Source organism: Lepidochelys kempii, chromosome 13, assembly GCF_965140265.1.
Source record: "Lepidochelys kempii isolate rLepKem1 chromosome 13, rLepKem1.hap2, whole genome shotgun sequence".
Lineage (NCBI taxonomy): Eukaryota > Metazoa > Chordata > Testudines > Cheloniidae > Lepidochelys > Lepidochelys kempii.
The window spans coordinates 18,441,177-18,458,119 of record NC_133268.1 but is presented as its reverse complement, the minus strand read 5'-3'; the positions used below and the strand labels follow the sequence as shown (position 1 = coordinate 18,458,119).

The following is a 16,943-nucleotide window of genomic DNA, read 5'->3' as shown; positions in this document are numbered from 1 at the left end:
TTGCTTTTGATGCTAAAAATTAATTACTTTCAAAAGACACTTTAAAATAGTTACTGTATTCAGTATAGCTGAACAAATAATTTGTAATAAATAATATACTGCAAAAGTTCAGCCTCTTCTTCCATTACCAGAAAACCTGCAAGTGGATCACTTTTCTTCAGATATATTCAGTACTCCCAGACTCAAGCGCTCAAAAATCATAATTTAAGCCCCCCAAAATTAATTATTTTAACTTAACCATTTTAAAATAATAAATATTAGGTCTTTTTATTTGCTTTCTTTGTTTGAGTCATAGGAGTTCACCTTTTCCAACTTTTTCTCCATAATCACAGAAGATTAAAAAAACCTCCATGAAACCAGAGATTCTTACACCTGAAGGAGCTGGGTCTTTAAGAAAAAGACCAAATATCACAGGTTTCAGAGTAACAGCTGTGTTAGTCTGTATTTGCAAAAAGAAAAGGAGTACTTGTGGCACCTTAGAGACTAACCAATTTATTTGAGCACTTTCCACAGTATGCATCCGATGAAGTGAGCTGTAGCTCACGAAAGCTTATGCTCAAATAAATTGGTTAGTCTCTAAGGTGCCACAAGTACTTCTTTTCTTTTTACCAAATATCACAAGACTTGTGATTAAATTACAAGAACTGGTAAACACAACAAAAGTTTGCAAATATTTTTCACTGTAAATTGATCATGATTTATATACAGTTCACTGAGAGTACTTGATATTGGACTGATTTTGGGTTGTTGAGACAAGTAACACTGTTTCTACTTCCCAAACAAATGGGCATACAAGTACTTGTGAAGCGCATACCTGTGAGTGTAAATATAAAATTAAGCTTATCTGGCTACATATGCCTGAAACTTAGACACGGACCAAAAATGAGGCATGAACATGTCCAAACTGAATTTATTTAAAAATGCAGCTGAATATTCACAGAAATATCACTCAGATTTAGTAATAAGGAATTTCAGGGACCCAAAATAAGTACTTTTATATTAATTGGAATGTATGTAACATTTGATAAGTAATAAATGATGGAAAAAGAGATACTAACTTTAGGACTGCTGAAGAGATTTTCTCCTCTACAAATACTTGTTTGAAAATTTTCACTTCCCATTTAGATTCACCATTGGATTCATGTGAGTGGAGCCTGGTGCTGCCACACAGGTTCACTGAAGTCAGTTCAAGTTCAGCATGGTTTGAAAGGCTCCACCCTTTATTTCATTTTAGGATGGGGCCAAAAATCTTTTATTTCCCCATGGCCTGAATTATTTCACAATACTGATGAAGTATCCTTCACTCAAGCCTTTCTCTAGGATGCCCTTTCAAGACTCCATTGTTTGCTTCTCAGTCAACTGACAATGGTTTTCCTTAGTTCAATATGGGAAGTTCCAGAACATTCCCTCTGAGCTATTGTCCAACACTACAGCCCTTGAAAACTCTTCAAAAGTTTCAATGAATTTTTGACTAGTTGGAAAAAAGCCTGACATCTAAATGAAAGTTCCTCCTCACATTTGAGAAAAGTAGAGTTTCACAATTCAGACACCCAGCAGCCCCATTTTTCAATCAGGTCTGTCTGTCAACAACAGCACCAGCGATGGAAGCCCAGCCGCTTAGCCCAGACAGGAAGAGCTGCAGGCTGGAACAAGCTGTTGTATTTTTGTAGTGGCTGCGGTGCTGCTTGTTTTAAGACAGAGCATTGCTGGCTGGGACCCGAGCTCTGCGTCGGCGTACCTCCCACGGTAAGGAAGAGACCTAGCCCACTCAGCTCATGAGTGTCACGCAGCCCGAGAGCCACCCGGCCTCTGAGGTGGCCCCACCCGGCTGCGATTACGATAGCTCAGTGCACAGTGAAACCTGCCTTCTCCATGGAGCCGCCTCCCACTGGGATGGGTCTGTCAGCTCCAGAAGGGGCACCCCAACATAGGGATCAAGATGGAGCGTTGCCTACTAGGACCTGTCGCCTCCATGGAGCCACCGGCTGCTAGGACTGAGGTGAAGCAGCGCACTGAGGCCTGCTGCAGCCACACCGACACAAGGACAGTGTAGAGCAGCGCGCGCACAGAGCTCCACCCACAAGAAGGAGGCAACCCTTAGCGACCGCTCCAACCCCTCCCCCGAAGGGTCGCCTTTAGTTGTCTTCTGTAAGCCCCACCCACTGCAGGTGGAGTCCCACAGGTCCCGCCCCCTGACTCATTTCATTAGCTAGAGTCAATGTCACTCACGGGGACCCTGACAGCCGTTCCGAGCATCTAACGGCGTTTTATGCCCCCCTCCCCCTGGAAGCCACACCTCCAGGTGGCACAGCGATTAACCGGTAAAGCTGTCAATCATAGAGCTCCTGGAATGTGACTGGCTGAGTCTGGGTTGTGGGTGAGTAGTTGGGGGGGGGTGGGGGACAGCGGTGTTTACTGTGCGTGAGGTGAGGAGGCTGTTGAGAAAGAGCCACCGCCTCTTTTCTGGACCGGGACCACTGCCTAGGCCCTCGGGGGCTACCACTACCATGGGGCTCCGGAGGAAGAACAAGAGCCCGCCCGTGCTAAGCCATGAATTCGTGATCCAGAACCATGCGGACGCCGTGTCTTGCCTGGCTATGGGCCTCCTGCTGGGGCTTATGTTCGAGGTACGGGGGTTGGGGGCTTTGCCTGCGGCTGCCGAGCGCCGATCACCCGCCCCAACCGAGCCGTTCCGGCACTTCCGACCTGCCCCACCCCTGCAGTTCTCCGAGCAGCGACCGACCGACCCTGTCTTGTCTTCCCCGCTCTCCTCTTACTCTTCCCCTGCCTTTCGGGCTGAATCACGCCCCTGCTTCTCCTGCCTTCCCAGCGCCTCACCTTGTGACTCACCCCGGCTCTCATCTCCCACCTTCACTTCCCCCAGAGTGGGGCACTGTCATTGTTGTCTCTCCCCCTCTGGATCCTCCATGCTCGCTCGTTCCCTCTGCTCCATCTGCCAGACCCCACATCATACGCCCCAATTCCATCTGACTCTCCTCCCCTAGTCCTCGCCCTGCTCTCCTGGATCCCCACTGCCACACAACTTTTTTTGCCGGCCCCCTTTTCTATCTTCTTCACCCGTATTCCTTCCCAACAAGCCCCTCATTCCCATCGATTCTCCTGGAGCCAGATCTGCCCTTTCTTTTCTGCTTGGTTTGTACTTTTTCTTAAAAACTTTCCAGTGGTGGAAACATGGGTAAGAGTGCTATTGGAGACAGAGCTCCAGGTGGACACTGCTGTTTTAACCACCATATTGTCTTGACCTGTTCTGAGCAGAGTTGGATGACATTGCAGTTAAAAGGCTACTGGCAGTCCACCTCTATTATTGCTGCTTCTGTTGCTCTCACTGACTCAGGTCTACTAATGATGGGGAATCTGAAGAAAAATGCTAGTGTAGACACTGCCTTAGGCTTGTCTCCAAATCCCTCCTCTCTTATATATTTTAGAGTTCTGTTAATAAAGTTAGATTTCCTAATTAAATGACAGGTTTCAGAGTAACAGCCGTGTTAGTCTGTATTCGCAAAAAGAAAAGGAGGACTTGTGGCACCTTAGAGACTAACCAATTTATTAGAGCATAAGCTTTCGTGAGCTACAGCTCACTTCCTCAGATGCATCTGAGGAAGTGAGCTGTAGCTCACGAAAGCTTATGCTCTAATAAATTGGTTAGTCTCTAAGGTGCCACAAGTCCTCCTTTTCTTTTTGCTAATTAAATGAAGGTGTCACCCTTTCATCAACCTCTTTTGGTGCCTTGGTTGAATCTTCTAGGCTTTGTTCTCTGGGATAAAATTGTTGTGTCATGTTGTTGTATGTGTACCTTGTGTCAACCTGGAAGATGGTTAGTTTGATTTTACTGTCTCTCTCAAGAATGGGACTACTCAGTGAAACAGATAAGGCAGATTGCTTGCCTTTTGTTTGGAGTTTTATGGAGATAGGTGGGAAGGGGAGTTGGCAGGGCTGTGGAGGGAGACATAGTTTTCCAAACTGTGACAACTGGTGTCTGGGAGAGGTGGTAAGTATCTTACTGAAACAATCTCAACATCACTCATCACTTGAGCAAGATTTAAAATGAAACTTTTTAAAGATGAGAAAACACTTTGAAATACTTGGTTGAAAGGTACTATATACTGCTAAGTAATATTCTCTTTAAGGGTTCATTCTTCTTTACTGCTGTGCTAGTCCTGTAGACTTCAGGGCATTATTATGTTGGAAGAGGGTGGAGAATGGAGTCCTGATCATCAAATAATGTTCCTCCAAATAAATGACAGATGCTAAGTTGGGTGATAGTGTTGTCTGCTGCATCAGAAGTGGTACAAATTAAAGGGGCTATATGATGCAGAACTTGAACGCTGGGATAGAAAGTGCAGTTGTAGAGAATCAGTACTTACAAGAGAAGGCTGGAGGTGGGGAAAGAGAAGGATAGTTCAGATGGAAAAACTTTGATTTGCCTATAAGGACTAATGGGATTTTTTTTTAATGTGAATCCCAGTAGTATGAGATAAAGTGGATGCATTGGTCAAAAGAAAAGGAGTACTTGTGGCACCTTAGAGACTAACCAATTTATTTGAGCATGAGCTTTCGTGAGCTACAGCTCACTTCATCGGATGCATACCGTGGAAACAGACATTATATACACACAGAGATCATGAAACAATACCTCCTCCCACCCCACTGTCCTGCTGGTAATAGCTTATCTAAAGTGATCATCAAGTTGGGCCATTTCCAGCACAAATCCAGGTTTTCTCACCCTCCGCCCCCGCCCCCACACACACAAACTCACTCTCCTGCTGGTAATAGCCCATCCAAAGTGACAACTCTCTTCACAATGTGCATGATAATCAAGGTGGGCCATTTCCAGCATAAATCCAGGTTTTCTCACCCCCCCACCCCCATACACGCACAAACTCACTCTCCTGCTGGTAATAGCTCATCCAAACTGACCACTCTCCAAGTTTAAATCCAAGTTTAACCAGTACGTCTGGGGGGGGGTAGGAAAAAACAAGGGGAAATAGGCTACCTGGGGGTGGGGGGGTGAGAAAACCTGGATTTGTGCTGGAAATGGCCCACCTTGATTATCATACACATTGTGAAGAGAGTTGTCACTTTGGATGGGCTATTACCAGCAGGAAAGTGAGTTTGTGTGTGGGGGGGGTGGGGGGTGAGAAAACCTGGATTTGTGCTGGAAATGGCCCAACTTGATGATCACTTTAGATAAGCTATTACCAGCAGGACAGTGGGGTGGGAGGAGGTATTGTTTCATGATCTCTGTGTGTATATAATGTCTGTTTCCACGGTATGCATCCGATGAATGAGCTGTAGCTCACGAAAGTTCATGCTCAAATAAATTGGTTAGTCTCTAAGGTGCCACAAGTACTCCTTTTCTTTTTGCGAATATTTTCTGATATGTCCTCCTGTCTGCAGTCAGTTCAAATTATACAACATAGGCAAAGATACAATGATCTTATGTAGCAAGATAATTTTGGGGAAAGTTGATTGAGAAACCTGTAACTACTTGGTTCCTGATGACCATGAACAAACATTATTGTAGGATCCACTCTGGCCTTCAGTTGGAGTGGGCTATGCTTGTCAATGTCATGGAAGATCTGAAGATTTCAGATCAGGGTCGCTTGATTGTTTTGATGGTGCTTAGACCTCCACAGTTGTTGATGAGATTGTGGTTTGAAAAATCTATTCATCCAGGAAAATGAGAACTGGCCCTGATGGGTAAGGAAATATATGCTAACAATTTACTAATTGAATTTCAAATGAATGCTTACGTTTCTAGCCCTTATAATTCAGAAGGTAGCATTCTGATTGTAAAACAGTAGTGTCCTCTTCCTGAGTCTGAAGGTAGGCAGCTGCAGAATTGAATCAACAAAATTGCCTCAATTCAATTTCCTCAAATTCCCTCTCATGCTTGCGCTGCTGCCTCAGGGATCTCCCTGCTTAAGTGTCCTTAGAAAGTTTTTTTTACAGACAGTATTTCCTGTTATGGTCTCTGAATTTTGCATGTATCTTAAAGTGCCATGAAAAAATAACTACTGTCTTTAGTCTCTTCAGTAATGTATTTGGTAGAAATAGATTGTATTTCACTTATTTAAAGCCCACTGATTGACTTTTTTAAAAAAACAACAACCACCCTAAATATTAATGACAGAACTGGAAGTGTGAGTTAGTCTTATCTCTCATTGCTTTGAGGACATGTGTTCCTTATAATTTTATAAAACACAGGTTCTTCTTCACTCAGTGCACAGTCAACTTGTAGAACTCCTTGCCTAGGAGGTTGTGAAGGCTAGGACTATAACAGGGTTTAAAAGAGAACTGGATAAATTCATGGAGGTTAAGTCCATTAATGGTATTAGCCAGGCTATTAGTAAGGAATGGTGTCCCTAGCCTCTGTTTGTCAGAGGGTGGAGATGGATGGCAGGAGAGAGATCACTAGATCATTACCTGTTAGGTTCACGCCCTCTGGGGCACCTGGCATTGGCCACTGTCAGTAGACAGGATACTGGGCTGGAGGGACCTTTGATCTGACCCAGTATGGCCATTCTTATGTTCTTACAATCTGTGGTTGCTACAAAAGTAAAATGTCTACTTGTATTTGCATTCTCAAGGAAACTCTTATCAAAGTGCATGCTTCTTATGTAATGGGAGATTAGGCTGCTTAAGTGTTTATTGCAGGATAACTGTGAAAGGCCCATTTGTTTCTTGCCTCATTACATTTTATATTTACCTTTAATTGATTCAAATAACTGTTGAAGATGTGAAATCCATCCTGCTAATTAGAAGGAAATACGAGTTTTAGAAAACTAATGTTAGTTTGACCTGCTTGAGAATTTATTGGCAGAGTCCTGACTGCTATTTATAGTAACTTGGTTTTCAGATATCTATGCTACCTCTTTCCAGCCTTCTGAAGGAATGGAGGGCCATTTTGTAAAGTTTGTATTATATTAATGCTGCAAAGAGAAGTATGGTCATCTGCATGGTCTGTCAAAGCTAAGTTGTTAACACTGTAATTGTAGAACTTTAGATGCCTTCAAACAAAAGGGTTTGAAACATACTGGGTGTACCAAATTTTCTTCTGTCAGACAGATAAAACTCCTGTTCACATCCAGCACTTTTACAGAAAATTAAGAGCATATTTCTCTATTAGATCCCATGTAAAACGTATGTTAAAAATGTTAAGGATGCAAAGTCAAGCACTCAAAAGTTGGAAAATGCCAGAATTAAGGTTGCTCATACACTGTACCATAAAATATATGTACAATCTTAAATTACAGGACCATGTACTATTTTTAATAGGACAGTTGCCCTATTCATTGCACAGTGTGGACAGTGCTTGCTGAATGGTTATCTATTCTCTTTGTTCTCATTATTTGGTGTATGTCCTCCATGCCATATTTACTGCACAGCATCCAAACCCTGCCCTCAATACAGAACTGTTGATTTCCTCATGGGCTTTTCTGTGGTACTGATCATGAAGCACTCAGTACCATAAACTTATCTTCATAACATATCCTTTGAAGTGTGGATGAGGAACGAGGCACAAAGAAACAAAGTGTCAATTTTGGGTGTCCAACCTGAGACACCTAGGGCCTGTTATTTTTTCAGAGTCCCTAGCATTTTTATAGCACTAGATATGTTCTATGCACATTTATCTTTGACTTCAGCTGCAACTGAATGCTCTGTGAGTGCCCTTTGGTAAATCTACCCCCAAGTTTCTCAAGTTGGGCACTAATAAAATAAGGAACACACAAACAAAAACTTTGCAGAGGACCACTTTGCAGAGGGCCACTTGCCCAGCATCATATAAGAACTTTGTGGGAGAGACAGGGATAAAATCTAATTATTCACAGTGTCATTCAGTTGTCATAACCATAAGGCCATCCTTTGTCTTCCTGCAGTCCCCTGCCTCACAGTGCATCTTTCATTTTCTGCAACAAATGGGGCAGGGGTCCCATAGACAATTCTGATTTACTACATAAACTGGATTAATTCCCTGAGTACTGCCCATCTTGTGTACTGAGTGAGGCAGGGATCCTGTGGAGAAAAAATAGTGTATGATACTGTAGTTAAAGATTATCATAATGCATTTCGGAAGCAGCCTTAATTCTGGCATTTCATGACATCTGACTTTGCAACCTTTGCTTGACTTTGCAACCCTAATTTTCTTTTAATACAGTGCTTTTGAATGTAATGTTTTGGGTTTTTTGTTTTGTTTTGTTTTGTTTTTTGTTAAACTTAGGACCTAATACATCATGTGCAACTATATGGACTCCTCCCCTCCCTCCCCCCTCCCATGAGTCATCAGCAAGATAGAAACCTTTAGATCCACAGCACACATCTCTGACACTTGAGCTAACAGCATAACTGGTGGCAGTAAAAGGCTGTTTATCCTCTGTGAACCAGCCCCTGCGGGGAATAAAATACACACTTTGCCAGTGGGTTTCACAACTATTTGCTAGACAGCACAGGAATGTTGAGACTCAAGACTCATCGGTCTATTCCAGGCTCTGGAAAACAGAGTTCTCTAGTGGCTATAGAAGAGGGGTGGGGAACCTCTGGCCCGTGGGGGCCCCCTGCTTAATTTCATCTGTCCCACGGCAAGTCTCCACGCTGTGGGCTGAAAGCCCTGAGCTTTGGTGCCCCCCCCCGCTCCCCGTGGGCCTGGAGACATGAACTCTGGCTGGACCTGCTGCGGGGGGAAGCTAGGGTGCCAGGCCAGTTGGTTGGATGCCCCTGCAGCCCCTAGGCGCAGGGGCGATCAAGAAAGCTCGAAGTCCGCGTGCACCTACCTACGCCTGCAGGTGCCGCCCCCACACTCCCATTGGCCGGGAACTGTGGCCAATGGGAGCTGCGGGGGCGGTGGCTCTGGGCACAGGCAGCGCATACCACACAGAGCTGCCTGGCCACATCGTGGCAGCTTCCGGGAGCAGCGCAGAGCCAGGGCCGGGGGGAGCCTGCCTTAGCCCCACTGCACAGCTGACCAGGAGTTGCGTGAGATAAGCAGCGCCTGGCCAGAGCCTGCATCCCGCACCCAACCCCCTGCCCTAGCCATGAGCCCCCTTCCGCACCCCAACACCCTCCCAGAGCCCCCACCCCAACCCTGAGCCCACTCCCACACTTCAAACCCCTCAGCCCCCGCCCACAGCCCCCTCCTGCACCCTGAACCCCTCATTTCTGGCCCCACTGTGGAGTCTGGGAGAAGCTCCATGCCCCCCTGCAGGGCTGTGTGCGGCCCGTGACTGAGTTTTTGTTTTTTTTTTCCTTTTCTGTGGGTCAGTGACCCCCGATAGAAAAAAGGTTTCCCTCCCACCCCTGCTGTAGACCCTTCTTTACCTCTCCATCCTCTGTACCCCTTCTGCCTCTTCCCCAGCACATACCCCTGAAGCTTGGCTATGCCTCTGTCATCAGTCCCTGGCAATCAGGAGAAGCAACTGTAGGGGAAGTCCTGCTTAGCCTCTGGACTGTTGTGCTGGAGCATGCCCAGTACAGTCAGAATCTTTGGAGAATTTATCTGTCAAACTAAGAAGCCTCTACTGAACATGTGAAAACTCTGACTTTTCTGCGGCTTTTAACTTGGCCATATTTGGGTGGATTTTGATGGAGATAACCAAAAGGCACATCCTTGACACTAATGTGATGTCCTGTCCAATTGCCAAATGTTAAGTCTCTGCTTCAAAGCATGGAGGTGCTAGAGCTTCTCAACAAAACAGTCATAAGAATTTTTAAACATGGGTACAACAACATATTTTTCCCTTACCTCATCCTGAGAAACTGTTGAATATTTTTTGCATAGACAATTATTGTTGTTTAAAAAAGTTAATATGCAGCAGAGGACTGATATGGGAAAAGCCTGGATGAAAGTTTAAATTCAAAATAAGGTCTTGTAATGGAAAGTATTAGGTAACCTTAACTCTAGGTGTCACTACCAGCTGCATATACATGCTTTACAGTCTAAACCCTGTTCTAAATATACCATTAAGGAGAGGAGTTCTTGCCATAGACTTGGAAAACTTTTCACGTAATATCAAAGGACAGTTCTCTTATACATCAGAACAGCACTCTATCAAGCTCTTCTTCTCTAGCTAAGATTTCCTACTGTAATTGTATTGTTTTCCCTTTTCTGATGGAATGGAATGATCATGAGAACTTCAACAAATACTTTGTTTTGGTTTGTCCACGTTTTCCACTTCTCAAATAGGTTATGGTCCTTTCCACTAAAACAGAGTATAGCTCTAGGATTCTAGATGGATTACTAGTTGTAGAATTACTACTTGGAAATGATAGAATTATCAATAATAATGCAGAAAAAGCAAAGCACTCAAATATTTTTGTTATGTATTTGGGGAAAAAAAACAGATGATATAGTCTCATCCATCATATGGTGATGATATACTCTTTCCATTCCATGAATAACTCTGGTGGATGTTAAACAGAAGCTGCTAAAGTTTTTTAAAATCAGGATGTCCAGATAACTTGGATCCAAGAAGTTTAAAAGAGCTGGCTGAGGAGCTCACTGGACTGTTAAGGTTGATTTTTCAATAAGTCTTAGAGCATTGGGAAAGTGTCAGAAGACTGGAAGACAGATAATGTGCCAGTCCTTAAAAAGGATAAATGGATGACCCATGTAATTATGGGCCTGTCAGCCTGACATTATCCAGGGCAAGATAGTGGAGTTGCCCACATGAGAAATTATTAATAAAGAATTAAAGAACGGTAATGCAAATCAGCAAGGGTTTAAGGAAAATAGATCCTGTCAGACTAACTTGATAGCTTTTTTCATGAGATTACAAGTTTGGTTGATTAAAGGTGACAGGGTTTGATGTAATACATTTTGACTTCTGTAAAGTGTTTGGTACTGCGTGACATTTTGATTTTTTTAAAAAAACACCAGAACAATATAAAATTAACATGGCACATGGTAAGTGTATTGAAAATTGGCTAACTCATGGGTCTCAAAATATAATTGTAAATGGGAAATGGTTATTAAGAGGATTTTTCTTGTAGCATCCCACATGGATTGGTTCTTGGCCCTATGATATTTGTCAGTGATCTGGAAGAAAACACAAAATCATTACTGATAAAATTTGCAGATGATCCCAAAATTGAGGGTGTTATAAATAATGAAGAGAAGAGGTCACTGATTCAGCGCGATCTGGATTGCTTGGTAAACTGGGAACAAACAACCAATATGCATTTTTAATATGCCGAAAGTAAAGGTATACATCTAGGAATAAAGAACGTAGGCCATACTTCCATCATGGGGGACTCTATCCTGGGAAGGAGTGACTCTGAAAAAGTCTCGTAGTTGTGGTTGTAGTAGATAATCAGCTGCACTTAACTGCCTGGTGAGACGCTGTGGCCAAAAGATCTAGTGCCATCCTGGGATGCATAAACAGGGGATTTTTGTGTAGGAGTAAAGAGGTTATTTTACCTCTATATTTAGCACAGAGGATGTTACTGCTGCTGGAATACTGTGTCCAGTTCTGATGTCAACAATTCAAGAAGGATGTTGATTGCAGGATAACTGTGAAAGGACTATTGGAGAGGGCTCTGAGAAGGGCCACAAGAATGATTAAAGGATTAGAAAACATGCCTTATAGTGATAGATTGAGCTCCCTGAGTCTATTTCAAAGAGAAGGTTAAGGGATGACTTGATTACAGTCTATAAGTCTAACAAATATTTGATAGTGGGCTCTTCTAGCAGGGAAAGGTATAACATGATCCAATGGCTGGAAGTTGAAGCTAGACAAATTCAGACTGGAAATAAGGCATAAATTTTTAATGGTGAGAGCAATTAACTAATCGAACAGTTTACCAAGGGTTGTGGTGGATTCTCTCACTGTTAAGTTTAAAATCAAGATTGGATGTTTTTCTAAAAGATGTGCTCTAGGAATTATTTTGGGGAAGTTCAAAGGCCTTTGTTACACAGGAGGGCAGACTAGGTGATCATAGTGGTCCCTTCTGGCCTTGGAATCTATCTGGATCCAGTCAGTGCTGCATCTTTATTGATGAAAGAAGTTAGTGTTGAGAATTTTGAAGTATTAACATACTCAGTGGTTTATAGCCAAGTGTAGCAAAGAAACTCAAAAAGAGTTCCTGATTAATCTGTATTTTTGAAAGTAGCTGCTAAGATAGAAATATCTTTCTAGAAAGTTGATCATTATTTATCAAGTGAAAAAGCATCCTAATATTCAGAAGTACTGTATTTTATGTATGTAGGAATTGTTACTAAGGGCTTGTCTACATGGGACATTTAGAGAAATTAGTGTGAAATTTAAGTACAATATCTACTCTGCACATGGTCATTTTTATTCCGCATTAAGAGTGCCTTGGATTATCCTAAACCACAAAAAGGCAATTTTTGTCCTGGTCTAAGTTTTTGTCAACAGAAGCTGCCTTTTTTGCCGCAGGTTTGCATGCATCCACACCCAAATTTGATGTAAATTGACAAAACCCAGCCTTTCTGTTGCCCAAATAAAACCACTTCTGCAAATGAAAGTCCTCAGCAGACATAATTCAGCGGTCAAAATGCCAGTGTGGATACTGCATTGCCTGTGTCAGTTAGGAGTTCCCCAGCAACAGTCCCATGATGCCCTCTGTCTGCGACAGTGACCACACCAGTCACAATTTTGAACTCACTGCCCAGGAGTCACAGTGACCAGAAACCTGACCGCTTTAAAATTCCCAGTGTGTTTTGGAAATACCTTTTTTCCTGTTACCTTACCTTTGCAGGCACACCCAGTAACCCACCTTTTTTTGAACAGAGAGCATGGCTCAGTGCAAAGATAGAGCATCACCTAAATCTTGTTCTCCTGTCTGGATCAGAAAAAGAAGGTCCTGAATCTTCTTTGCATGCAGGGAGACAGGGCTGTACAAGTCCAGCTACAGGGCAACCAGAGGAATAGGGCTTAGTATGCAGACATTGAAGAGCGAAAGCAAGCCCTGGGCTACAACAGGGAAAGAAGCAATGCTGGGTGAAGGACCTTCACCAGTTGTACTAGAAGGCAAGGGAGCAGAACAAAAAATTGGGTCCACCCATAAATCTGCCACTTCTAAAATGAGTTCCATTTCATAGGTGGCATAGACCTCTCCACAGTTCTGCCAGTTCTACATTGAGCTGCATTCCACATGTGGCAGAGACACCACCATCACCCCAAAAGTGACAGTGGACACACTTCAAGATCCAGAGGAGGAAACCCCTACAGTGCCCAGCAAGAAGGGGAATAGGAAGGAGCATGCAGACCCTTCAGAGAATGACCAGCTCTTCAAAATACAGCTGGAAATGGGCCAGACCCTGACAATCCCAGATGAGCCTGTGTAGGAAGGGAAAAGGAGCTTAGGTGTATTGCTGCACTTTTTTTTTTTTTATGCATGACTCTTCCCTCCCAACCCCTCTTCATGGTGCCCAAAACCTCCAAGGCCCTCTTCTCCCCTTTCAAAATGGCAGCCATTAGTGTACAATCAGAGAACAAAGGAATTGGCTTTTACAATAGCCAGGTTTTTTTTTTTAATTAATAGCTTAGTAGTCAACATGTTTTGATACCAAGATGGCTGAAATTTTTTTATAAAACACTACATATCAAGTCATTGCAAATGAACAGAAAGATACCAACACTGATATCTGAGCCTAAAAAGCAATCGGTGACTGTCCAGTTGGAATACCTGCTTTTTAAGCATACACTTGTACAGTACACATATAATGTAAACATTGCAGAGGACAGTGATTTGGTTTTAAGTCTGATTTCCCAGTCCAACAAAACAAATCATCCTGCGGTGTGGAGGAAGTGTTCATTGCTCAGGGGGCTCACTTTTCTTTAGCTTGCAGAACTAGGCAGTGGGGAAAGCCCTTCTTCCCTTGTGGAGAATTTTGTTGAACTGTACACAGATGATGTCATTGAAATTGTTACAGAGGACAAAAGAGACATTTTCTAGGAGATACTCTGATCCTGAGCCTAACCAGTCCTCATATGTTGCTGATGGGGAGAATAGGCATTGGACAGATGGCATTATCGAGACCGAGCAAAAGCAGAAGGACCAAGAAGTGTCCCAAGAAATATTCCAAGAAATGTTATGATTCTGTTCAAGCACCAGACACAGGTGTTGCACAATAATCTGGAGCAAAATGCCCAAATACCACCACCCATCAGCAGGTGCACTCCATGGACAACTCTATATACACACAGGACCATATACACATCCCAGTCCCCCCAAAAAAGACTCCGGCATAACTTTATCCCTTTCGTTGAATACCCGTGGAAAATAAAAACTATGACTAATATGACTTCTGATTACAACTTTGCTTTCATGCATGTAATAAAGGTTTTATTTGAGTTTACTGTTCGTTTTTTGCACTCAGTCTTTTTAAAAAATAACAGTATTTGTATTGGTGTCCCCAAACAGAAATGACATAGGCCAAAACACCACTCCCCTCTCACCAGATTCACAGCAGGAATTTATAAATATTGCCACTGAAGCCAAATATACAAAGTACACAAAAGCAGCATGCTGATATACTATGGCAAACTGCAATACCATGACACACTCTTTTAAGGCCTTCCTGAGCCATACAGTTCCTTTGTAGGCTCTTGTAACTGCCCTTATGTCTGGCTGTTCAAAATAGGCAGTCTTTCCATTTCACCCCTCCATGCTGCCGGTAATGTTTCCTCCTTTGCTTTCACAAATGTGTAATACACAACATGCAGCAATAATATACAAAAATATTTGCCTGGCTGAGATCCAGCCTAGTTATGAGGCATTGTCAGCATCCTTTGCACATTCAGCAGTCATCCTGGTGCTGTCTGGGTGTCCAGTGTAAGCTTTAGTGAGCCAAAGAAACAAAGGATGGGCCGGGTCCTCTGGAATCACTACTGGCATTTCAAGCCATCAATGTGAATATGCCAGTAAGGGAAGACTGTCCCTGCCTCATCTTTTGCAAAAATCTTGTATGCCTAAATATGCTCTTCCCTGACCAGCCAATGTCAGAAAAATGTTCCTGGTGATCCAGCTGTGATTGTATAAGCGTTGAAGAGTAACCCTTTCCCATCACATTCTTAGTGGCAAGGTCAGAATCAGGATACGCATCCCATCAATCACCCCACCTCAATTCAGGAAGCCCCTTGCTTGAAATCCCTCTATTTCTTGGACAGTGCCCTGAGTCTCAATCCTGTGCAGCAGGATATGCTTAATATTCTTGCATCTTCATATGAAAACTGTCTCCATTGTGGATTTTCCAGCCTTGAACTGACTGTTTGCAGTGCTGGACTGCAACCTTCTAGATGACTGCCACCTGATTCCCCCCCCCCCCCCACGCTTTTATTATAAATCTAAATGAATAATTCTGAGACACAAATTGTTTAAGTAGAGTTAGGGTTGAGAGTACATATCTTTTAATTCAGGGCAAAACCATAACAGGGACGTTATAATGCTTATTTCTGAGGTAATTACAAGCCCACAAATTCAGTGGTAAGTTTAAACTTAAAAGAAATCCAAACGTAAGACTTGTAAATGCACGATTAAGGCATGTAAACAACCTTAATGTTCACTGGTAATGATGAGGAATTCATTTATGAGTACTCTAATGCATTCTGGTGTTTGTGGTCCTAGATTAGATTAGATTAAACGGATTTCTAAAGACACTTTTTCCCCGTAGTGGTGTCACTGCAGGTAAGAATTAATATTGTTTGTTGGTCTAACAACACATTTCCATATCTTGACATATTATATTTCTTCTATGGTTTTTGTCTAAGATTTTTTTTTAACTTTTAAGCTCTTAAAAAAATTATAGGTGAATACTAAAGGAGAAACCTAAAGAAAATACTACAGTGTGACATTCCTAATGATTTGAAGATATGTAGTATCAACTTTTTTTTTAGGGCTGGATTCACTAGTACACTCTAAGTGCTTTATGCCACTCTGGGGCAGAGCCAGACTGCTAAAGCATCAGTGCTAGTTTAACCTGGGTTTACAACTGCTTTGTGTCACCAGAGAAACATTAAGAAACCAGAGTTGTACATTTCAGTTCTTCTCTACGTAGGTGTCAGTGTGGATCCCACTTAAGGTGCACATGGCATCTCAGGCATGTGCAACTGGATATTTTTGGAAAGCAGTGTCTATCCAGGCTGCACAAATGCCTTTGTGTCGCCTCATGTTCTGGTACATGGGCATAAAGGGTGGGGCAATGCCAACCCTCCCTCAGTTGCTTGAGATCTGTGCACGCCCTGTCCAAGCAACATGTGCTAAAGTGAGTCAGGGTTCCACCCCAGGTTCTGCAAGAATTCACTTGGTGGCTGGACTCAAAGAATTTATGAAATAGGGTTATCTTGTAAAAAGAAAAGGAGTACTTGTGGCACCTTAGAGACTAACCAATTTATTTGAGCATGAGCTTTCGTGAGCTACAGCTGTAGCTCACGAAAGCTCATGCTCAAATAAATTGGTTAGTCTCTAAGGTGCCACAAGTACTCCTTTTCTTTTTGCGAATACAGACTAACACGGCTGTTCCTCTGAAACCGGTTATCTTGTAGTTGACCCCCTTCTGTGACTCTCATCACAGGTGCATTGGGGCAGGTTGGGGTGCCCACCTGAAGCATCTACAGATGAAGGGCATCTGGTGATGATTTGAAACTGCATCTGAATGTTCTGAAGTGCAGGGCCATCTGACTGGCCTGTGTGGCATTGCTGTCTGTCCTGAAGTGCTCTATGGTGCAGATGTTGACAGACCACATGTCCACAATACGTTACATTAATAAGCAGGGTGATGCATAATCATCCCTTCTGTGCCAGGAAGCCTTCAGATCATGGACTTGGTGTCACCACAGGGTAACCTCACTGGCCTTACACTTTCCAGGCACTATCAATGATCTGGCACGCTTCCCAAGCAGGCACATGGTAACTAACCATAAGCGCATGCTGCAGAGATCCATTATAGAGTCAATATTTTGCCA

At 43.1% G+C, this 16,943-nt stretch overlaps 2 protein-coding genes across 7 annotated transcripts in view; one reads left to right on the top strand and one right to left on the bottom strand.

Annotated features, from left to right (window-relative positions):
* Window positions 1-2,024, bottom strand: part of ZMYND8 (zinc finger MYND-type containing 8) — a 120,360-nt gene extending 118,336 nt beyond the window's left edge. For both annotated transcript variants that reach the window (XM_073309526.1, XM_073309527.1), the window contains exon 1: window positions 1,059-2,024. In XM_073309526.1, coding sequence (XP_073165627.1) covers window positions 1,059-1,121 — 63 coding nt within the window. In that variant the 5' untranslated portion in view covers window positions 1,122-2,024. The remainder of the gene's footprint in view (window positions 1-1,058) is intronic.
* A 369-nt stretch (window positions 2,025-2,393) lies between these two features.
* The window catches only part of LOC140897144 (translocating chain-associated membrane protein 1-like), a 52,519-nt gene continuing 37,969 nt past the window's right edge, over window positions 2,394-16,943 (top strand). For 4 of the 5 annotated variants that reach the window (XM_073309512.1, XM_073309514.1, XM_073309513.1 and 1 more), the window contains exon 1: window positions 2,394-2,627. In XM_073309512.1, the coding sequence (XP_073165613.1) occupies window positions 2,572-2,627 (56 nt within the window). In that variant the 5' untranslated portion in view covers window positions 2,394-2,571. The remainder of the gene's footprint in view (window positions 2,628-16,943) is intronic. The other variant, XM_073309515.1, reaches the window with a different exon arrangement.